The sequence below is a fragment of the Leptinotarsa decemlineata genome, unplaced genomic scaffold (genome assembly GCF_025532065.1).
Source record: "Leptinotarsa decemlineata unplaced genomic scaffold, Ldec_3_MD MMD2_tig00026369_RagTag_RagTag, whole genome shotgun sequence".
Classification (NCBI taxonomy): Eukaryota; Metazoa; Arthropoda; class Insecta; order Coleoptera; family Chrysomelidae; genus Leptinotarsa; species Leptinotarsa decemlineata.
In genome coordinates, this window is record NW_027412709.1 from 6724426 (window position 1) to 6750330 (window position 25905).

Sequence of the window (25905 nt, forward strand, 5' to 3'; positions counted from 1 at the left end):
TCCGGTAAATGCAATTCTTGGAATCGCAGTCCGCGTTTGGTGGCCTGGTTTTCGTGAGGCTGCTCGTGCTTTTGGGCTTTGTAATACGAAGGAAGGTCTCGAGAAGGAACTAGACATCATCAAAAATGATCTTCAACGGAATGGCTACTCCAAAGCGATGGTAGAAAAGACTTTTGCTAGAAGACAGCAGGAGCCTCGCAAGGAAGAGAAGCCGTCACAACCAGTGCTTGCACTTCCCTACATCAGAGGATTATCGGAGAGGATCAGAAGAATTGGTTCCAAGTACAACATCAGAACCTGCGTCAGATCCGGTAACACTATCCGTAGCAGCCTCACGAAAACCAGGCCACCAAACGCGGACTGCGGTTCCAAGAATTGCATTTACCGGATACCCTGTGAGTGCGGAAAATCCTATATTGGTGAAACTAAGAGGCTATTGAATGTTCGCATTGCCGAGCACAAGAAATACACACAGCAAGGGGAAACCAGCAAATCAGGAATAGCAGACCATGTTTGGACCCATCAACACAACATCGACCCCAAGCTAAGATCTTGCACCGAGAGGAACATTGGTTTAGGAGAAAATTCAAGGAAGCCGCATACATGTTGTCCAACAACGTATTCAGCCAAGCCAGCATAGAAATACGCAACATATGGAAACCCATCATCAAGCGAAAAATGGCCAACTCCCGCCAAAACGGTCATCTCTCACGGAACCAGTGAAGCAGAAAATGGAAAGCGGGGATAGGTGAAAGTACTCGAACGACCTATAAATAGTCATCTCTCGGAGGAATCAGTCCAGTCATCACCCGAAGACGATTGTAGATACTAACAATCGAAAAGTCGTGAACTAACGTGATTTGGAATCTCTCCACTTTTTATTTTTATTTTCTTTTTTCTTTTCTATATTTTTATTTATTGAATCGTTCTATTTTCACTTGTATTTCATTTCACTATCATTTCATTTCAGGTTTATTTTGGTTAATATAATTCTTATTTTCAGCTATTCATTTTTAATTCTTCTTTTTTAGTTGTTTCAGGGATTTCAAATCATTTTATATAGTAGACAATGGAAGTCCGAACTAGTGAAATTCATAACGATAAGTATTAAGTAAGTTGGAAAAATGCTTGCTCCCTGAGAGCTATCTTGCCGTGCGCTGCCTATACTGTTAGAGTTACATGCAGATAATGCACCGTAAGATAGTTTATCTCAAATAGTTCAAAATAAAAGTCCGCGATAGCATATATCTTCCTTTTATGTGGTAGCCACCATATGCAAAATACTGAGACCATAAATACAATTGAATTGGATACTTTTCTCACAATGCACAATTTATAGTATCTGTCAAATTCTTATAAAAATTAATACAATTGGCGTTATGAGTATTTGATACGGATACACTTTTTTTATAATAAGTAATTTGGATGAATCGTTCGAAAGTTATCACGATAAGATGAACTTGACGCAACGCATAAGCCATTATACGTCGCCTCTACTATAAGACGACAGGGGACGATGCGCGGAGGTAAAGGGGCGGTCTAAGCAATGAAACGCCATTGCCGAGAACGTGACCCGAACGCCGGCAGACGCGTGAATGCAGACGTCGTTGACGGTTGTGTTAATGTTTGCAAGATTTTCTCAATAGGTACCATAATTCGATTTTCGAAGAAATTCATTACTTAGTGCAGTTGGCATATTTTTTTAATTACTATATTTTAAAAGTGAAAATTGAAATTACTACCTGTTGCCTGCGGCCTCTCCCGCGTAGAATTTGGTTTGTCATATTAAGTTTCGTGACAGACCGTTTTAAACAAATGGCTACAATATTTTTTTATCAACTCAAAATTTCAGGTTTCCAACTTCAAAAACTGATGGAAATTCAATACAATCTGCATATTTCAAGATTTTAGCTTCAGCAGCTTAGACCGAAAGATGAGTGTCGGTCAGTCAATCAATTAGTACTCACTTATACAATACAAGCTGTTCCCCGTTGTTTTTCTCTCAATACCGTGGGAACCTACCCAATGTGTTATTCGAGCTCATGATCTATCTACATACCAACCTACATTTGAATCAGTTGAGCTGTTTTGGCGTGAAAAAATTGAAAAAGTGAATACATACATTACATTCATCCATCTTCATAAACTTCACGCATTTATAATATCAATAGGAGTAGGATTACTAGAATCACCAATCTATTCAATTTCAATCATTTCAGATTTTTTTGCTCATGCTGTTCAATATTGTATTGATTGACTGAGACTCTTATATTCACGTACAGCCGGAGCTACTGAACTTAGAATCTTAAAATATGCAGGTAGGTTCTCTGTATATCGTACATTACAGACAATCGATCAGGTCAGACGTCTTTTCGGAGTACCTACCGTCGGGAATAGTTTATTACGGTGACAGATGTGGTGGAGTGTTGAATCGCATAGTGAATAAACTGACAGAAGAAAAGAAAGTAAAGGCTGTGTGCAAAATAAGTGTGAGTGAGAGGATCCATGTAATGTGAAATGCCTTTTACACGTGAAAACATTATTCATATCAAAACCATAATCAAACAATCCATTAAGGAACTTTTTACTGACGACAAATGTATTTCAACAGTTGCCGAAAAAGTGTCACCAAAACTGAAGATAAAAGAAGCACTAGAAAGCACGTGTGACCTACACAAAGAAATTGAACAACTGAGAAACCAAAACAAACAACTACAAGGTGAGGTTGATCAATTACAATTACAGCACGTTATACAGGATGTTGGAAAACTGAATTCTGATGATTCAACTCAACAAATGAAACTATGTGAGAGGCATAAAAGGGCAGCAAACCTTATAGTTCTTAATATTGATGAATTTAAGCATAAAACACATGCAAACACAATAACAGATGATAGAGAGACCATCAAAGATTTACTTGAAAATATTGCGGTAGATGCCTCAAACATCCGTGTATATAGGATAGGCAAATTTGAACAGAACAAAAATAGACCTGTCATAGTATGTTTTCCTTCATCGGAAGAAGCCCTAAAAATGTTGAGAAACAAAAAATTAATTAAAACCAATAGTGTCAAAATTTTTGCAGATCAAACGAAGTCTCAGAGAGAATATTTCTCAAATTTAAAAAAGCAATTAGATGAATGCAAGACCAGAGGTGAGTCTGAGATGATGAAGTACATTAACAATATTTCCACCATTGTTGATGTATCCAATATTCAAAAAAACGACAGAGTCCTAATATAATAAACAGGATTGACATAATTAATATGAATGCTGAAACTTTTTATGCTCATACATTTTTTGTTATCGGCATCAGTAGTGATTCTCAGTGAAGCCATCGTCCATAGAATGGACGATGGTGAAGCCAGATGCACGAGTGATATTCTTAACTGTGAACTGGATATTCCATTATAATATGTGATTTCTCAAGCCGACATACCGAAGGAGTATTCATTTATGTGCGTGAAGATGTCAGTTATTCAGTGAAGAAAAAATACATTTTGGATAAAAATTACTGGTGTATGTTGAACTGAATGGTAGTAAGTGGTTGATTGCTGGACTTTATCATTCACCAAATGCATGTCATAGTAAATTTTAAGATAAATTTGAAGGGTGGTGTGAAGATTATCTCACAATTAACAAAAAATTTATTTTAATAGGTGATGTAAATATAGATTTCTTGGACAATTGCTTCTACAGCAAAAAAATTAAAAATTTTATTACAGAATTGAACAACTCGTTGATGAGCCAACAAGAATAACTTCAACTAGTTCAACTAATCAAAATAATGTGAAAATTTGATAACATAATGAACCAGTGATTACAGATCACTCTAAAATAACCGAAACCGAAATGATGACGTTTTTCATGAAATAAATTTGAAACTAATTGAATGCGATTGGTTGAACGGGTCTGATGATGTGAATGAAATATACAGTTATATTGAGTCGAAATGTGAAATACTATTGAAATTGCGCCAATAGTTGAAATTGAGAATAAATCAAATCAAGTCCCCTGGTATGATGACGAAATCAGATCTGCTTCGAAACTCAGAGACAGGGCTTACAAAGAATTCATTAAACGTTCCGGCATTGAGAAGGAGGAGTTCTGTAAGCGATATAAACTGAGACGGAATCAAGTTGTTAATATGTTAAAAATCAAAAAGTCTCAATACTATGAAAACAAAATTGATGCGAATAGTGATAACTTGCCGGAAATGTGGAAAACAATGAAAATATTGATAGGTGGCAGACAACCATTAAATTTCAAATCTATAAATTTTAGTATCTACTAATGGTGCTTTCATCGAAGCGAGAACGGAGCTACATGCTGCTAACAACTTCAAATAAATGCAATGCTGAAGAAGTAATGTCTGCTACATTTTTGGAATCAACATATTTTATACTTGTATTTCATATCCTAAACTTAATACAGATATCAATGTCGTTCGGTAACTTTCCAAATATGTTGAAAAAAAGTACAGTTATTCCCATTCCAAAAATAAATAATGCAGTTGATATGTCAGACTTCAGAGCAATAAATACTATGCCGATTATTGAGAAAGTTTTGAAAATTGTTGTACATGAACAAATTACTAGGTACCTAACTGGAAATAATCTGTTTATAGAAAATCAATCCGGATTCAGAGAACACTACTTGTGTGAAACTGCCCTTCAATTAACAGTTTCAAAATGGAAGAATGAAATCGATAGTGATAAATTCATAGTAACAGTGTTCCTTGATTTCAAGAAGGCATTTGAAACTATCGATAGGCAAATATTACTTCGTAAACTGAGATATTATGTAATCGATGGAATAGCCTTAAGTTGGTTCAAAAATTATCTCAATGGCAGATCACAAATAACTAGAGTAGAAAAATGTTTCTGTAATGAAATTTAAAACAATAAAGGCGTACCTCAAGGGAGTGTCCTGGGACCATTGCTGTTTATCATTTTTCTGAATGATGTAAATTATATACAAGGTTATGATTTTTTGAATTTATTTGCAGATGACACGTTACTTGCATGCTATGGACATGACGCTGTAGAAACAGTGGGGCGTATGAATCGATTGTTGAATAGAATTGTAACATATTCAAATTAAGATAGACTAAAAATTAATACGAATAAAACCTAATCAATGATAATTAGTAAGAAACATAAACTGAAACCAATTGACTATGAAAAGCTTCAATTCGAAGTGGAGGGAGACAAAATTGAATGGGTGTTAGAATTCAAGTATTTAGGCTTCGTATTGTATGAATCACTAACACTCAATGCACACAGTGCTATATTTGTAAAAATATATCAAAAGAGCTATTTTTTTCTCCAGGATTTCATCGGAAATTTCCATGTTTTCAAAAATAACAATATACAGAACCATTATACAGCTCCATTTTGATTATTGTTTCACTCTGCTTCATCTTTTAGATAAAAACAATATAGAGAAGTTACAGAAACTGCAAAATCGTGGTTTAAAAATCATCTTAAAATGTAATAGATACACTCCCAATCAATGCATGCTGCGTGCCCTCAAGCGGTATGATGTGGCAGAGTTTGATTCCTTCATTATGTACAATAATCAAATTCATGACTACAACACAAGAACCACCAATCAATTCTACATTTACAGGACAAGAACAAAGCAATCTATGAAATCGTTGTTTTTCAGAGGATTGAATGATTTTAACCAATTACGATACCACATTAAAGATTCTGTAACTTTATATTCATTCGAAGCTCAGTTGAAAATATATATTACATCACGTACTCTATGAATTTTCAGAATTTTTAAAAATTTTTATGTTTCAGATCATCGCATTGTTTTATTGGTTCGAGCTTTTATGTGTCCTGTATACATTGTGTTACATCGTGTTACATTGTGATATGTTAAATATTTCATCACCTACCCACTCGAATAATTATTTTTATGCCCTAGTATAATTGTAATATGGAACTAACTATTCTGAATACTCCTGATTTTTTCTGTATTATGGGACAATATTCTCTGGAACACATTTCTATTTTTAGCTTTTTAGCTTCTTGTATTTATACATTATTTGAACGTATTTTATTGTTGGAAGAATTTTTATGCTATTTTAATATTTTTTATATACCATTTTTACCTTTTTGGACTTGGTATATTAGGATTCCCTACTTTCAAATAAATAAATAAATAAAAATAAAATGAAATAAGCATGAAGAAACGGAATCAGGCATTTCCATCCTAAGCAGGAAAAGTAGGGGTTTGAATATTGTATTGAATTTCCTGAGTTTTGAAGTTGCAAACCAGAAGTTTGGGGTTGATAAAAAAAATATTGTAACAATTTGTTCAAAATAGTCTGACACGAAAACTATATGACAAATGAAATTCTACGCGGGCGAAGCCGTGGACAGCAAGTAGAGAAATTATAAATCTTCCTCTTCAGCTTATTCAATTGACTATACTCGTCAAGAATTGAGTGTCAATTTTTCAACCCAATTTATTCATCAGATTACCCCATATGGAAATTATTCGTTTCAGTATAAAATTTATCAAATTCGTTAAGGATGAAGTGGTGACTAAGCTCAAATATTTAAATTATTTCGAATTATAACATTGACTGTTATAAGTCATGTATTCATGATTGCCAACATTGAAATGTCAAATTCAGCCTCCACTCAATCCCTATCCAACATGGTCAATTGACTGGTAATTACTAATTATGGTAAATGACACTAACCTATTTTTAGTTGTTCAATGGGAAATTCACATGCCTTATCATATGGCAACAGTTCAGCTTGCTCATCGATACCCAAATCTGGATTTATATTTTCAATTGCGCCCTTTTCAAAGTCTGCGAGTCCAATTTCTTTCAATATTCTTCGTAATTTCTGAAAAGTTATAAGAATTTTAAGTAACAGAGAAAATTGGAGTCAGGTCTGCATTGGTCTTGGATTCAGAATGTCTATAGAGGATTAATTTTCATGTATTTGATGAACAAAAGTTATGTTTCTAGTTTACAACATAATGCTGTGGTCAGCCATCAATGAAATAGGTGCAATAATTGTGAAGTTATTGTAAAACGTTGTGTTTTGAATTCTGTTTTCGAGAATTTACAAAATTTCCAAAGGTATATATTGGTAATCAACATTGATTTATATCTGAAAATTTTTATCGAAACATATATATATAATGTAAATTTTTACATGAAATGTGGATACCAGATGTCATTAACAAACCTTGTAGACATATGTACATATTGCGAAATTAATTGAATTCGATTGAAATACATCAATCAATTTGCGTATTATTCATGAATTTCTTGAACATGTCAATTTCAGATAACGAAAAGAAATACGTAAATTTCACTGCTAATTCAATCCCGTCTAGTGACGGGAGATATCTCTCGAATACTTTTACCATGAACGCTGGTGTTCCACAGGGATATATATTGCCTACGACACTCTTTCTATTGTATATCAACGACTTATTGGAAAAACTGAGAATCCAATATATTGCTTTGCTGACGACAGCACACTTGTTTCGTCATTCCATTTGGGTTCCAGGACATCGGCAGCGGATGCACATCTTCACCGACAGCGGGAGGTTGCATATCTTATTGAGGATCTAGAAGTAATGTCGAATTGGGTTGAAAATGATCAGGTTCAATTCAGTGCTACAAAAACCCAGGCATCGTTTTTCTCCAGAAAGATAAATGTCTCCAAACCGGATATAATAATATCAGGTCAGACAATTTCACTTACTGGCTTCGATAAGTTTGTTGGGGGTTGAAATGGAAACCAATATGTCTTGACACAATCATTTCGCTGGAACTGCAAAGGCTGCTTCTCAAAAGCTTGGAACACTGTTCCGAACCAGAAAACTATACACACCTCAGCAACTTTTGATGGTTTATAAAGCACAAATCAGACCTTCTTTGAAGTATTGTTCTCATGTATGGAGCTCCGTCCCTAAACATACCATGAAGCTGCTGAATTCCAACCAGTAAGGAGCCATCTGCCTGATTGGAGACGCGAACATCACTTGCAACCGTGATAGTATGTAATATCGAAGAAAGGTTGAAGATTTGTCTTTCTCCTATAGATACTTTCACGGAGAGTGTTCAAGTAACTCTTCAAAAACTCATTCATTGGGACAACTGCATTTACGTGGAATAAAGTTCCTGAGAACGTTTTTCCAAATGTTTCAGTGCTCAGGGAACCTTCATTCCACCATTTGTAGTCTTCCCTCGTATAAGAATGAATCCAACTTTGCTGAATGGTGCATTTCCTGGAACAGTAGGATTTCCTTCCAAATCAAGATGGATGGATGCCGACCTATTTGTTAAATTTTTGAAGCATTTTATAGAATGCACTGAAATGACGAAGGAGTCTCCGAGCCTACTGATATTAGACGGTCATTCAAGCCACAAGTCCATCGAGTCAATAAATCTGGCTAGAAATTCTGGAGTTGATTTAAACGTATTTGGACCATTCAAAACCTACTTGGCAAAAGAAATGAACAACTGGCTTACAAATCACCCTGGCTTTAGAATTACTGAATATGACGTGGCTCCTATCATTAAAAACACCCTAATCAAAGCATTTACACCAATAAATATTATCAAGGGCTTTGAAAAAACGGGAACCTGTCCGTATGATCCGGATGTGTTTCAAAAGAGCCACTTTGAGGCAGCCAAAAACATTCTTCAGAATCCAACCCACAAAATGTCAATCCCTCGGTTAATTCTGTAAACTTGGCGAACTCACTTAATCCAGAGTCACCTGAAGATGACATCCAGAGCACTCCTGACGTCATATCAGTTTTTTCAGAGTCCACAGAACAACCGTCCTGCAGTTCTGTTTCCGTTTCAGATTCAGATCCAATCTCAAAACCAACACACAGAAAAATAACATCAAAACAATTCTAGAGCCAGATCAACTGAGTTGCAGTGATTTTGATATTTCAAATTTAAGTCTAATCCCTCGACCACCTCAAAAAAAAGAATACCAAAGCAAGTTTAGAGCTAGAACAACCTTCATGTAGTTATGTCCACATTTCAAAATTAAGTCCAATGACAAAACCCTCTCAAAAGAAAAGCAACACCAAAACAAAATCCAAAACCACAAAACGATTTAAAAAAATCGCCAGTTCACCTTACACAAACCAACGAGAAGAAATTGAAAGAGAAATTGAGAAAAGTGAAAGCTAAATCAGCCAAGAATAGTTTTGGGCAAGCAGCGCCAAGTTCATTTGTTGAAAAAGTGAAAAAAGGGAAAAGGAAAAAGATGCATCAGCAAAATCAATGACAATGTCAGAGAAAAAAAAAGCCACAATATGCGTTTACTGTCATGAGACATATGGAGACACTTGTCACGAAGAATGGATCCTATTCGTAGAATATGGTGCCTGGATGCAAGGGGAGTGTTCAGATAATGAGCCGGGGGCTAATATTTATGTTTGAGACAACTGTAGTTGATAAATAATTAGTATAAGGACTCAATTACTCCACATCTTGGGGGCGAGTGAGTCATTTTTCAACTTTTTTTTAAATCTTACGTTTCCCTGAAATATATGATGGAATCGGCCGATACTTGATGAAAATCTATTACTAATGTATTCTAAAAACACTTTATTGTGTGATTTTCACAAGACTGTTTTACAAAAACGCAATACGTGTTTAGCCATACAATACAATACAATATAATACAATAGTATTCTATAAACACTTTATTGTGTAATTTTTACTAGACAGTTGTAAAACTGTCTAGTGATTTACACGTCATTTGATTTGTTAAAGTAGAGAAGTCATAAATTGTTGAACCTTAAGGTGTCTCACTTACCCCACCCTCCCCTATGTTGATTTTTGGATAATCAAAAGTCTAATCATGATAAACTCAATTGTGCTTCATACTATGAAAACACGAGGGAGTAAAGACATTGTTAACATATTCTTAGAAAATGGAAAACTTTGATTAACATGTAGTTAAAAACATTGTACATATAAATAAAATTATACTAGTATCTTACCCGTTCTTTTTGTGTTCTGATGTATATAACAGCCACAGCAACTATGCATATAATGAAAAGGATAATGATCACGATATAGAGCCACACTGATGTTTTCTGCGAATCTGCAATTGAAAAGACATTTTAAAAATTTTAAAGTCAATGTTATGGAGGTGATTTTCAAAATACTTTATCAAAAAACACTTCAATTTCGTTCATGATTTTTTTCACTCACTTTTGAAGCGCAGTGACCAGTGCTTGAAAACTACCCCTATTTTATTTTTTGCCATGCATTTGTACTCGGCCGCATCATCTTCTCTTGTGGTATTGAAACGTAGTGTTTGATTTTCATCATCTATTATAATTCTTGCTCCTTCTGCTTTGATATCAATGTCATTCTGTGGAATAAGATAATTCTAGTAGCATCGATATCAATCTATATGTAGTGACAATATAGCTTAGCTAAATTTGCATGTACCCGCCCTGCCATCTTTAGCATTTATATACTTATACTCAGATTATGTGATTCTATGAATATACATATTAGCAATAGTCAATGAAACTACTCATGTTGATCTTCAGTCTACAATCTGTCAATGAATATTTTGATGTATTCGTAAATATTCTGCAAAATATAACTGAGTTTGTCAATGGTACAATGGTTTGTCAATGGTTCAGTCAATATGAATTGTTTCAAAATTGAACTGTGGTGGATGCCTATTTCGTCGCGACTCAAGAGTCATTAATAGATAATGTAGGCCCACTCTTCAATGAATATGTTGTCAAGGAAACTATGGTTTTGTATTGAAAACACAGGTAGTCAACTCCGAAAGTGATAGCTTCATTTGAGTTGGGAGGAAAATAATTGACAAGAAAGTCAAAAAAGTTTTTTTCAAAAAAACAAATTTTTTCGGAAAATATTTCTTTTTCAAGATATACATTATTTCCATCATTATTAAATGCAAAGGATGGTAATATAATTTATTTTATTGAAATACTGAATGATTTCAGCCTCTCAAGAATACATAATAATAATAAATATTTCATCTGCCACTACGCAGTTTGCAAGAAAATGTCTCAGCATTTTCAGCACTGTTCAAGGACTCCCTAGAAAAATTTGAAAAAACGGTAAAACCTTTCTTTTCCAAAAACATTTCAATGCCCTTGTAATTCAAACAAAATCTCTATGGCTAGGATAGAATCAAATGAAAATACCGATGTCATTACGTATCGTGATCGTAACATGGGTAGATTCAACTCAACGGTGACATGAAGTTATTATGAATCATTTGGGTGCTTCATTTTGTAACGTTATCCAGATTGGTGTAGCCTCCCTTTAAGGATGACGGGGTTCTTCTGTAGTGGTATTTTATTTCGTATTAATTATTCGTATACTACATTATGTATCTGATTTAATTCCATAACTATTGTTTGGAGTACAACTTGAACGGTCAATTTCCGTGTGATTCAATTTTCATATAAAAGTATTTGTTTCGAAAGTAATTTTTATTTCCTGTAATTCAATGTTCACATGAAGATGGATGTTTCGAGAGGGGCTTTTTATTCAAATTCGAATCTAATAGTAATTCCTGTGCATGATCTATACATTGTTGTGCAGAGTTTATTTTGAAATTAATTGCATACTTTCTTCCTTTGTATATGTTCAACATTTTCCGTATGGAGATGGAGAAATAGATAGCCAAGACCTTTTTCCCTACAATTTCATTATACTGTTATATAACCAAATTTATTTGTCTGTGATTGTACTCGAAGGTAGTAAGATATGAATCTGGTCTACTGTGATTGGCTCGGAAGTGTGTGTTATGGTATCATTTCCTATTTAGAATCATATATACGAAAAGTTTGCTTCTGGGAGCAACATAATGATGATAATTTTGAAATACAGGCAGAGACGGTTCACTTCGAATCAATTTCTAGCACCTGACTTAGTTTGAATGATTTACGGCAAACTTCATTCTTACGGAATGGATTCTCTCGACTGCTAACGAATCCCGACAAACAAACAGAAACAATAAAAATACTACCAAAGAATAAAGCACCCGGACTGGACAAGGTCGATGCAGTTCTACTCAAGAATCTGTCGCATTAGGCCCTGATTCAGTTTATCTACATAATGAATGCAATCATCAAATGACTATCTGACTTATTTGAAAAAAGCTGTGTGCTCACATACAAAGCGTACAAGTCGTACGGATCTGAATGGTTACAGGTCTATTCCACTCCTGAGCGCAGTCGTCAACATTGTTGGCAAAATCCTTCTCAAGAGATTCATTCCCTTTGAGGAATGATAGTTATCCCGGATTCTTAAAAAGGGTGAACACCATTTCTCAGGTGGCCGTATTGTACACATGGAGAAAGCGTTCGACAAGGTTTGAATAGACGGATTGATTCGCAAGCTGCTGGGGATAGGCATGCCGCCACATATGGTAAAAATCAAAGATTCCTATCTGACTGGTAGGGCGTTTCAGGTAAGGATTAAATCCGTTGAACACTCGAGGCAGGTGTTCTGCAGGGGTCGTGCTTGTCCCCCACCTATACTCACTATATATGAGTGATTTGCCTATTTTTGAGAGAATGAATGTGGCCATGTATGCGGATATCTAGAGAAGAATGGGATATCCAAGATAGAACTCGTGAACTTTCGAAATTATTTCACAAATTTGAAAATGTTTGGGAAACTACTACTGGTGATTGAGTTGGGTTAGGTTGGGTCAAAAGTGAGTGGGTCTATTTGACCCTTCACCGCGAGCCGCAAGGGTTTATTTTGGCTCACACCTATTCACACTCGAACCTGCCCTCTAATAGCTAGAAACTGTAATCTATCAATGGAAAATGAATCACTGATCTATAAATTAATAACAAGACCAGTGTTGTGCTGCTTCAAGAAGACCATACTTCTGAGGCTCGAAAGGATGCAAAAGAAGGTACTCCGTATCGTCATCAATTATAATTTACTATAACTAGCTGGAATGGAGAGCATTACGGACCATATTCGTAGACTTTTCTATAAATCCTACAAATGTTACTTGCCGAAAGAAATTACGAGCATCAGGGGGATACCATTAAAAACCATCCAAGCTCTGAATTAGAATTTACATTGTCGTAGGAAGCCTTAGATTCATCACACATACATAAGCCTTCAGGCAGAAGGTATGTGGCTGACCACCATATATACTGATAAACCTGGGGTTGGAAATGAGCTACTGTTAACACCAGCGGAAAGTGTTCTCCGCCGGGCCACCTCCGACAAGGCGAAGGAATACTTGGGCCAATGACTGCTGGACGCTCCGTTTGAATATAATCAAATCTATTTTTGCATATATGTAAATGAAATGGAATGTGATACTAAAATTAATACCCTAGATTTGAATTAGAATTGTAACACAATAGGTAATAAACGTTTTTGAATCTCATGAGTAATGACCACATTCCTGGTTCGTTGAATAATATATTTCGAATAATATTATCCGAAGATTTTGTTTCATAGTATTGTCACTAATGAATCTCACCTTGTACCATGTGATTTTCGGTTTTGGAATTCCAGACACTTGGCATGCCATTTTGACATCTTTAGGAAAATTAGTTTCTATAACTTCAGATTTTGGGTCAGTCAAAGATGGTTTAACGGGAACTGAAAAATGTATAAGATATTTGAAATGTCTTTATTGTCTATATGGCGTGGTAGCAACCATGATGGTTGGTACCACGCCACCAGTAAGTACCATGCATGGCCAGTGAAATAATTTTAAAATTTCAAATCTTTCAAATGTTTAAATAAAATAAGTTTTTGTACTTTTTCTCTGAAACATAAAAATTTAATGTATGACTACCCTTTCTGATCTTTCCCATATTGATTTCAATTTGAGAGCCACCGGTAGTCAGCTGTTTCAGCCTGTTGGGCATCGTCAGTACCGGGCAGGCGTTCCTCGATTGAAGACAAAATGTGAAAAACCAGAAAAGTACTTGATAAAAATAACTGCGTAAACGCAAATGAAACATAAGTGAAACCACCTATTGGTGTGACACCCAAGTCAACTTGCCAAGTTTTTATGTCAGTGTTGGTGGTTTGACCAATCAACCAACAACTGCGGTAGCAGAAATTTGGGAAGCTGACCTGAAATGCCATCGGAAAACGAATCCATATGTTTCTAGAAATGATATGAAACATACTCCTTAATAAATTAAGCATCAACAAATTCACTAAGGCCTTCTAACCGTTTAATAGAACATTATATTTATAGTGCATCAAAATTAATGATACATAATGAAATAGATTATTTTACAATCACAACTACATGAATACAGTGCTAATATTGTTAATCGCGTGTAATAGTTCATCATCAATTCACTAGTGCTTCAAAGTATCCGCCTTCCTTACAATGGAGGTTTCCGTTCTGGAAAAAATCCCTCAATACATTTCTAACTATATTGAAAGGGGTATATTGTGAGATTATTTTTTATGTGATTGCATATTTCAACGTAGTTTTCAATTCTGATCAACTTTTCTCGATAAGAATTTTTGGTATCGTCAAAAATAAAGGTAATTTACTCTTGAGCCAAATTCATATTTTTAAACAAGATTCCTATGGCTGGGATCTAATCAAATAAATGAAGGAATGTTATCACGTAATGTAATCGATGGCATAAGTAGATTGAACTCATTCGTGACAAAGTCTTTATTTTATGAATGAATTGAGTATTTTTTCTTATAATGTTATTCAGATTTGGTACTGAAGAGCCGATGAGGCAAGTGACTTATGGCAAAACATCGGATGTCTACCAGTGAGGATGTGTTGCATATAAGCGAAATTTTACCTCGTTTATTCACTAAATTGTGTAGCAATCCTGTGAATGATATCTGATTCAATTCTATAACGAATGTTTGAAATACAAACTGAATAGAGAAAAGTGTTTTTTGTATAATTTAGTGTTCATATAGAAGTATTTGTTTCGAAAGTATTTTTTTTTGTGTAAATCAATGTAGCTCTTTCGTAAGGGCTTTTTCTTTCAGTTGGTTCTGCAAGTTACATCTTTGCATAATATACAAATCTTCGTATAGAGTTACCTTTTTCTGAAAATAATTGCTTTCTTCTTTTCGTTGGAAGATTTTCACATTTTTTGTACAAAGCTGGAGAAGAAGAAAGCCGAAACCTCTCTTTCCCAGAAATTTCTAATTATATTCGGAGTTATACCCTAAATTGTTTCCATAATAATTGTTTCCAAATGTTCTACGTTTGTTAATGTCCTGTGTTGATATAACTTGTCTTTCAAATAACATCCGAAGAAGAAATCCAACAGGATTAAATCTGTCTACCTAGCTGGTGAAAACATATCGAAATATCTATAAGTTATCCTTCCATTGAAGATAATTTCAGGATATTGCCTTTCTTCCATATGTGGCGCCTTTCTGCTGGTACCATACCTGTTGTAGTTTATGTCACGAAGAGATGCAGATGATTTTATAAAAATTTCGATATCGTTGACAAGTCATAGACTGTCGATAAAATAGGACAATTATATTATCCTTATGAATGTTAGTTGAAATAATCGTGACGTTTCAATCTCCAAGTGAGGTTTGAAGTCAGTCCACCATCGAAAATTTTTGCGAAGGCACTGTTTCATCAGACGTGAATATAGCTTCGTCAGAAAAAATAATATTCCCAAACAAAAGAAGTCGTCTTCCACCTTCCCTTGGATGGGAAAACATCTGTTGTAGTCTCTAGGTTTCAATGCAAGGATATTTTTGATTTATATGGAAGAAAATTGTTGTCTTTAAAAATTTTTGATATTGTATTTTCACAAATTTCATCTGGAAGCGAAGATACTCTTCCTCGCAGAGATAATTTCGGTTTTTCTAATGCAGATACATTTGCATTGTTATTGTATACAAAAAAAAAAGAAGATTGTTTCCATGTGATTGGATATAATTGCAAATTTCAATGTATATTGGAAAATATTTGGGTAGTATATATGTATGTTATTGAAAATCATATAACATCAGTTCAGTTATAATTATTGGGTTGATTTTTATTTCAGTATGGAAATAAAATGGAGTTGATCGTCTGGCTCACCTTTAAGAGTTCCCGTATATGGTTTTTCCATAAAATGTGAAGCAAAAGCAATCATTAATAGAATTATTTTATTACTGTCTCTTCTGTGATTACTTTCCAAAAATTCATTATTCTGGCAAAAAATCTTAAATGTCTTATAGATTCGTATGTCATGCCATCATTATCTATTGTGACAATCAACTTTTCATTATAGAATGGGTCCGGTTCTTCAATGATTCACTCAATATTTCATTCTATCTGATGCTATGGCAACTTTTAGGGATGTAACGTGAAAATTGTAATGTTCCATTCAAATATTCGAATATCACTATTGAGAAGTAGATATTTTAACTTGCTCAATAGTTACCAGTTGATTAAACACACATTACAGCGAATGAAAATGAATGTCAAAAAGTAATTCAAGTTCAACAACGTTAAGAATGAATTACATGTGATTCTATTGCAGATGACATATGTGGAAACTTTCAGGCAAAAAAAATTTGTTCAGGGTAGGACTGTCAAAACATTAGGTGTTACTTTCAGAAATATTTCTGAAGTGTGCCTTTCATTTCCGGCAGAAGCATCATTAAGAAACAATCACTTGACTTTTTGACTGTCTTTTTTTGAACTAACTGAAAATTCATTATATCAGCCAATTTATTTTTATTCAACATTATTTGAACATTCAACAACCTTCGATGACGTTCACTATGAATATTTTGCCTATTTCCAAAATGTATATTTCAATATGTCAACATTTTGAAATAGTAGAATGGAAGATAACTGGGTTTTCTGATACATTTATTCATCGTATGAGTTTTGTTAATTATGAGTTGAATTAATACCAAGCACCTATCTTTCGATTTTAAAAATATTTGACGAAATTGTCATTGAAATATAAATTACTATCAGTTGCTGGCGGCTTTACCTGCGTAGAATTTGGTTATTCACATTGAGTTTCGTGACAGATCATTAAAAAAAAATAGTTACAATATTTTTTTATCAACCTGAAACTTCAGATTTTCAACTTCAAAACTGACGCAACTCAATATAATCTTTGAACCCCTATTTTTCCTCCGAGGGGTGGAAATTCCCTATTCTATTTTCTGAAATTTATATACGCTTAACAAAAAACCTACTTACATATTTCAAGATTCTAGGTTCAGTAGCTTCGTTAATATAAGAGTGTCAGTAAGTCAAAAGGTATATTTTAGTGATGAGAAATATATATTCTAATATATTCTATTAGATTCCATCATATTCCAGCTGACAAATTTTAATTTTTTTCACATCAATCGTGAAGGTTGAGAATGAAAAGAACTGCAAGATTGTATTTTTTTTGTCATTTTCAAGACAAAACATAAAAATAAATATTTATAAATTTCTTAGTTGTTTCGAAAGGCAACATATCAAATACAACAAATTACTGATGAACCATACAATTTTCTTGGTGAAAACTATTCAATTCACTGTGCCGTTCCTGAATTTGTATAAAGTAATGTGAAATCTCCCAAAAATGGTTGGTGAAAAACTACAATTTTCTATATGAAAATGATTTTTGTTCAATACAAACCCTTAACAAAAACTGTAATTTTTTTATATTCGTAATTTTCCGTAGAATTCACTGAATTCACTCTACATCCGTATGTACCGGCATCTTCAGGTCTGGCCTTCTTTATCTCCAAATATGCTTTATGGGAAAACTTTGTTGTACTGTGAGATATGTGAAATCCTGAAATATAATACCCAAGTTTAATAACAGGTCAAGCAAGATAATTTAGAATTCAAAATAACTATTTCTATTTTTGAGAAAACTCTTTTTCGTACCAAGAGGAAGATCACTTGTTAACTTTCATTATTATTTATTCATCTTCTTCGTGCTCCTCTCTTGAATCGGCTATTTTGTATCGAAAGACTGGGATTTTTCTCTTGAAAAATAGTCTTTCTACAAAACAAAAAATTGGGTCCTCTTAGTTGAGACAAGACAAGACATGACAAGAAAGAAAAAGAGAAGTCGAGAGGAAAGTAACATCATAAAAAATCACTTTATTTTTCATGCACAGTTCGCCAAATTAATTTTGACTTTTATTCTCGGTTCTCAGCGAAAAATGATGATATACTATCTGATATTCCACTTGGCTAGTAGTAAGGCTCCTATAATCGTATCTGTAACATGAATTTTTTGTACCGATGTTGTACTGATGAAGTTACGGTGTCGCGTCTAGAATGACAAAAATGTTTCATTATTATCAAGGGTAGTGTTTTTAATTTTCTTCAAGTAACGGCTCAGACTATATTAGGAGTTTGATTGTTTCTTCCTTGAATTTGAAATGTTTCTATAGCGCCTTATGAGCAGAAAATAATGTAATCTATGTTCGCCGTTAGACGGAGAACTTTTGACTCGACAATCTGAATATTTTAAAATTTCACAACCTCTGAAATACTTACGTTACTAGAATTACTGAAATGGACACTAATGGTACCAAAATAACAGAGGCTTTCATGAAATGATCTTCTTGAATCAAAAGAGATAAGTAATCCAGTGTAACTGTCACCAAGTCGCCTTGTGAAAACAGCTGATGGATAACCAAGCCAACTTCAGATAAATACTTGGCATCAATTTTTTTCAATAATAAACACAAGCACCACATGAAAATCTTCAAGGCGCTCTCCGAGTGGTGACTGTGAGAAAGTAGCGATTCACAGTGGATTTGAATCGCTGGAGACTAAATCCAATTGGAAAAAACGTTATCAGGAAGTTTTTTCCACATGGAGTTCTCAAAATGAAAGAGTTCTTCAGTTAGAGATTTACTAAGTTGGAGCTCAAAACGATGAGCAGCCACAGTCCGTCGCATATTTCTAATATGTACCTCTCTTGTGTCAAGTCACTTGAACACTTCCCGTGAAAGACATATCTCCAACCTTTCTTCGATGTTTCAGGCTATCAAGGATGCACGTGATGTTCCGCCATCCTCCTGTTTGGAAACAGGCGGATGGCTCTTTTTTGGATGGAACTTAGCAACTTCAGGGTATGTTTCAGGGCAGAGCTCCATACCCTAGAACAATACTCCAAGGAAGGTCTGATCTGAGCTTTATGAAGCATCAGAAGTTACTGAGTTCTGTACAGTTTTCTAGTTCGAAACAGTGTTTCAAGCTTTTGATATGCAGCCTTTGCAATTCCATCGAGGTGAATGTGCCGAGATATACTGGTGTCCATTTCAAAGCGGTATTGTTTGACCTGACATTATTAAATCCGATTCGGAGACATTTATTTTCTTATAGAACACCAATGCCTGGGATTTTGTGACATTGAATTGAACCTGGTTACTTTCACACCAATTCGAAATCACTTCTAGATTCTCATTGAGGTATTATACAACCTCCTGCTGCCGGTGACCATGTGCCTCCGTCGGCGATGTCCTGGAATCAGAATGGAATAACGAGACAAGTTTGCTGTCATTAGATTCTTTTTTTTCCAATAAGTCGTTCATATAAAATGGAAAGAGGGTTGGAGACAATATGGATTCCTGAGGAACACCAGCGTTGATGGTGAAAGTATTCGAGAGATATCCATCGATGGCTACTTTCGGGGAACGTTCTTTCAGGAAGCTGAAGAGTCATTCACAAACATGATCCGACAAGCCATAGCATTGAAATTTGGCAAACCCTTATGTCATATACATTCAAAGGCATTAGAAATATCAAGCGCAACAGCTCTTTTTTCTCCATGTTTCTCGATTGCGTTATTCCAAATATGGGTGACATACGCTAGAAGGTCGCCAGTTGATCTTCGTTTCCGAAAGCTATATTGATGATCACTCAAGATGTTGAAGCCTTTCAAATATTTCAGGATATGGTGGTTCAATACTTTTTCTATGATTTTTGATATCACTAATAGCAAAGTGACTGTTCAAAAGTTAATAATAATAATCATCTTTATTGTTACTCAGCTGTAGTTACATACAAATATTTGAATAAATTAGAGGGCTAGTTGCTGACATAACAAAAGGCGAAGTTCAACTTAGTTAGCACAAGTGCTACTGAGTTGTTCTTCCACTCAACCTCAAAAAGATTCTACCTAAGCTGGAACAAAAAAAAAGTAATACATGAAATAAAAAAAAGATGGGATTGTTCCAATATCTATTCGGATGCTGAAGAGGACGTCCATTACCAAGACTTATTCTGGTCTCATAATGATGAAAAGTGTATAGGGTTGGGCAGTTTATATTTAAAGTTGGCTTTCGAACAGAAGTAGTTTGAATCTTTTCCGTAAAACAGAAAGTTCTGAATTTCTTATTTCTTTTGGTAACAGGTTGATCACTTGGCAAATATTATAGCTAAAAGATCGCTTGAAAAATTCAGTTTTAAAACTAGGTGGGGTAAGAGTACCCTTAAATCTGATGTTCAGATTGTGAACATCAATACAAAAAGTGATTTTTCTGTACAGATAAGGCGGTGTTTTGGTTTGTATAATTTTGTTATATAAATTAGCAGCATTCAATATCCGTCTATTTTCCATTGTGATCCACCCCGTATCCCGTAACTTATGGGATATTCTTTGATATTTCCTAATTCCGTGAATGAACCGTAGACACGAGTTTTGTACTTTCTGTATTTTCTGAGCATACTGTTTGGTTAAACATGGCCCATATAAAGTATCCGAGTAGTTGAAACGCGATAAAACCAGTGCATCACAGAGAGTTGTTTTCGTCTGCTTCGTGAGTATGTGTCTGTGTCCATAAACGAAGAATATGCCAGTTGTATTTGTTTGTTTATATGTTTATATGTTGTATGGAATTTTTTTTTGGGAATAGGAATAGTTTTTCACATAAAAAATTATGCTGTTGGAAAGGAATACTCACTTTCATCACTTTTCAGTTCTGCATTTCCAAAGAAAAAGGTCAAATTTGTGTATTTATATTTGGAAGCTCCACACAGGAATCGAATAGCTTCTCCGACTGCAATAGTTGCACTACTTCTTTCCTTGTTCAGTACGACAGTATCTTCAAATTCAGTTATATCAAAGCCGTTGTCAAATTCTGGAAATATATTTAAAATATAAGTTTATAGTAAAAGATCTTAAAGCTGCCAGACCTGTCATTCCAGCAAATATGATGTTTTGACGATGACAAGAATGGTATACACTTAGGAATACATGAAGACATTCTAACTCAACTCCTCTCATTGCAAATTTGCCTTCAAATTTTCACGTATGTGAAGTAATCAGTGGATACTTGAGAATCTAAGATTGATGTATTAAAAATTTTATTGGAAAAATTTCAAACAGTTAACAAAACCGCACAAAGAGTGTCACTAGTCATGCCTTTTCATTGCTAAACTGAAGTAATCAGAAACAGTGCTTCCATGAAGAAGTGCAATATAAATACATTATCAACTGAATACTGAGAATTCACGAGGAAGGTCTTCTTCACTTTTTTCGTATTTTTCGAAATGATAATTTGATATACAGTGACATAACTTCAAGTAAATATGTCATCGTCAGTTCTTGAGAAAGTACTGTATTTGTTTTTGAGAAAAATTAATTTTTCTATATATTATCAACTGAATATGGAGAATTTGGAACCTTTGGTGTAGTAATGAATATTACTGGAGTTTTTTCCCAACACCAAATCGTTATTTTCAACACCTCAGTGAGGTGTTAATAATATTGAATATTGAATAATATTGAATATTGAGAATTTACAAAAAAACTCTTTTTCATCTTTTGATTACGTATATTTCGAAATGATAATTAGATATACAGTGACATAACTTCAAGAAAATACGTCATACGTCAGTTTTTAAGAAAATACCGTAATTATTTTTGGATAAATTTAATTTTTCTATATCACTGCTTCCAGTGTTTCTAAAATATTTCTTATAGCTATTTATTTTCTTCATTCTCGCCCGCATGATTAAATGAAATATGTTTGTATATACATGTTCTTTGATATGTAGCACATATTTGAAATCAACCTGATAGAATATACAGAAACGTTCATTTCGCAGTCAACCCTTGCGCCATTCGTCAGTGCCCTCCATGCCCTCCATGCCCCAGTGCCCTCAATTTTTCTCTCCACAGTCAGATGTATCAATATTTTCAATTGCGAGCTATCATCTACAATGTATATATTTTGTTTTTCGGGAGCGATATAGAGGTAGGTAAAACTGAGAAATTAGTTGAAAAACCACTCGATCAAGTGATTACCATTTTCTGTCTTCAAACTGAGCCATGTTTTTCATGTTCAGATAGAATCAATTCCCTATTATCAATTTAGTTGAGTTATGCTTCGTGGGTCAATAAATAATGATGATTATATACAACCTCCACTTGATGATTCAACATTACATTACCTGAAATGACAAAATCCAAAGAGTCTTCATCAGAACCATTGAAATTAGTGGCAGTACAACGAACAACACTAACCAGATTATTAGAAGAAACCGTGATTACAGATTTTGATGTCAGTCCTTGTGAATCCAATAACAATCCTTGCCTCTAGAACACATAAAAATAATGATCATTATAAAATATTAACTGAACCACATTTTGAACTGAATCCCACTGTGAAATGTTTCAACAAATATCCAAATGATTAAAGAGGCTTCTTGAACATATACAGGCCGTTTCTTTCATCATGTGGTAACATTGCAATATTCTAAACTGTAACAGATACGAAGAAGATTAAATGGGAAAAAAAGGTAACTGTCATCGGGAACAATACACTGGTCGAAGAAAATTTACGGGGACTCTCGCCCTTCTCGAATTATACGGGGAAAACCAAAAATGCTGTTTTTCGTTTTTTTCGAATGGAATTGTTATTTCGGAGAATATTAAAAAATGGAAAAAAAACATGTTATTGTATTTGAAGTGTACTATGACGATGTGATGATAAATAGTCGATAAAACGTATTGTGTCAACATGACTACCAACAAATTGTTTTTTGAATACGATATATTACAGATATTAATAAAGCGATGAATTCACAATCACATTTGATATTTTCATAGTGTTTCAAGGCTTATTTCTTTCTAATCAATTATAATTCGTAATATTTTTATAACTCTCAATCCTGGAAGTAACAAAAATATCAGTTTTTGGTCAAAATTCGATTGTTGTATAATTTGATTAGATTGATCAGAAATAAATTTGAGGGACTATGGTAAGTAAATATTACCACATAAAAATTCACATAGTGAAATCTTTTGATTGGCCAGTTAAAAAAATTATGCTCATCAAGATTGTTCTTTACGAGAAATTGCCCACGAAATAGTAATTTCTGTAAAATCCACCAGAACTATATTGAAATAGAACAAATATTGTTGCTACAGGATACGCAAAGTGTATCACCTCAATGAAAGTGATTACGGTAGGAGAGTACGATTTGCGAAGTGGTTAAGACGTAGAAATAGGAAAGTTGGAAATATTTGTAAAAAAATAATATGGACGGACGCATCAAAATTCACCAACAATGGTTGGTGCATGGTATGGCTGGAATAAAACAAATATACATTTACATAGGGGAACCAATTTTCAAGAAAAGTTAGGAATAAATGATTGGTTGGCAATTGTGGGAATAAACATCCTTGGCTCTTTCTTTTACGATGATCATTTGAATAGTGAAATGTATCTTCATTTTCTATTCAATGAATTCGATGGATACTTAGATGAATTGCCACACTGAATATCCGCCATGAAATATAATATTTTCAACAGGACGGCGCTTCTCTCCATAATGCAGCAATAGTAAGGGAACATTTGGATGCAATATTCCCAAGAAAATGGATTGGAAACAATGGATCAATTAACTGGCCACCTCGATCCCTAGATCTTACTCTTTTAGATTTGTTTGTCTGGGGATACATAAAGGATAAAGTTTCTTCAACACCAAGTACAGATATCGACCATCTCAAACAAAGAATAAGAGATGCAAGTATTAGTATTATACCTATTATGCTTGAAAATTGCCACAGAAATTGTCTGGACCAGTAACTTATGTGTATTCAACAAAGAGGTCTTCAATTCGTGCATTCAAAGTAGATTGACATGTAGCATTGATTTTTCCTATTGCTTTCATTTCTTCCAAAAGTTCATGATAAAATAAATAGTTTTTCTGTTAGATTGTTGTCACTGATGGTGGTGGTTATTTCAAATGGAACGGTTCAAAAGTATCAAATGTGATATATCCTTGGATTGGAACTTGTAAATTTAGTTCAGAAGCGAGTCTACAGAGGAGATGGATGTCGAGTTTACGACTCCACCTGACCTCCCTGTAAATTTTGTTCAGGAGCTAGTCCACAGAGGAGATGGTTGTCGAGTTTATGACTCCAACTGACCTTCCTGTAAATTTAATTCAGGAGCGAGTCTCCAGAGGAGATGGATGTCGAGTTTACGACTCCAACGGACCTCCCTGTGAATTTAATTCAGAAGCGAGTCTACAGAGGAGATGGATGTCGAGTTTACGACTCCAACTGACCTCCCTGTAAATTTATTTCAGGAGCGAGTCTATAGAGGACATGGATGTCGAGTTTACGACTCCAACGGACCTCCCTGTAAATTTAGTTCAGTAGCGCGAGCTGCAGCATAGGCAGAATCTGTCTCTGTCATCGTCAGGTGTAGCTGACGTGCAAAAACTCTCATATGGGAAGGTTGTCGTGGGTATCAAGGTCGGAATCTTGCAACTTGACTATCCGACTACCTCATCAACAGAGCATATACTTTGTGCCTGCCCCACTGGCGACCGAATCAGGTCTTTAGAATTCGGAAGAGCCGTACTCTTGATGATAGGTGTAAGCCACAATAAACCCTTGCGGGTTGCGGTGGAGGGTCGAATAGACCCACTCACTTTGGACCTAACCTAACCCTTGGATTGTGAATTTATTACTTTATCAATATCTGCAATAAAAAAGACAGGTCCGTATTTGAAAAGAAGTTGATGGTGACCATATTGACATGAAACTTTTTATCGAATATTCATCATCACACCGTCATAGTACACTTCGAATACGATAACATTTTTTTTCCACATTTTGATATTCTTCGAAATAACAATTCCATTCGAAAAATAGCATTTTTGGTTTTCTCGGTTTAACTCGAGAAGGGCAAAAGTCCCCGTGAATTTTCTTCGACCATTATATTTTTCCCCATGACAGTTATCTTTTTTCTCATTTGATCGTCTTCGTATCTGTTACGGTTAAGGACATAGCAATGTCACCACATGATAAAAGAAACGACCTGTATATAATTGAATATAGAGGATATATGGGAACAGGCGAGAAAAATGTCAATTTGAAAACCTTCCACGATTTTTACTTTCCTATGAAATTATATAAAAAGTCGAAAAAACATTTCAATTCAATTTTTAACGGAATAGTAGCATGTCATGTGAGTACCACGTATTTGTCAGAAATTTGTTTCACGAAACGCTCGTGGAACAAAATATGGAGCAGATACAAATATCATCCTAATGTTAATAAATCATTTATATGATGGGTATTAGAATATGAAATGAAATTTCAATTTCTTAGTAGCAAATTTTGAACTAAAAAGTTATACCCTTGGACCTTTTAGTTATCGCATAAATAGGATATTTAGCGGTGAATTGGGGTAGTGGTAGTGCGCCCAAATCACCATCGAAGGATTGTGAGTTCGACCCCTACTTCGAGCAGATATTTTTCTACTGAAAATATATATCTAGTTGCAATGTTACATGTCTGACGAACTGCGAATAGCTATGATGCCTTTTAGGTGGCTCCTACGAAGAACATGAAAATATAATGACCAAAGTAGTCGATGCCGATGTCACAAAAAATGTGCCGGTAATAACAACAGTGGTAGTAGTA

General features: G+C 34.5%; 1 protein-coding gene across 1 annotated transcript in view; it reads right to left on the minus strand.

Annotated features, from left to right (window-relative positions):
- Positions 1-25905, minus strand: part of LOC111517850 (vascular endothelial growth factor receptor 1) — a 132744-nt gene that overhangs the window by 36941 nt on the left and 69898 nt on the right. Inside the window, exons 11-17 of the mRNA XM_074185294.1 lie at positions 22416-22560; positions 20924-21100; positions 17635-17793; positions 13521-13642; positions 10226-10388; positions 10012-10115; positions 6722-6872 (exon numbers count right to left, since the gene is read on the minus strand). Of these exons, the coding sequence (XP_074041395.1) occupies positions 6722-6872; positions 10012-10115; positions 10226-10388; positions 13521-13642; positions 17635-17793; positions 20924-21100; positions 22416-22560 (1021 nt within the window). The remainder of the gene's footprint in view (positions 1-6721; positions 6873-10011; positions 10116-10225; positions 10389-13520; positions 13643-17634; positions 17794-20923; positions 21101-22415; positions 22561-25905) is intronic.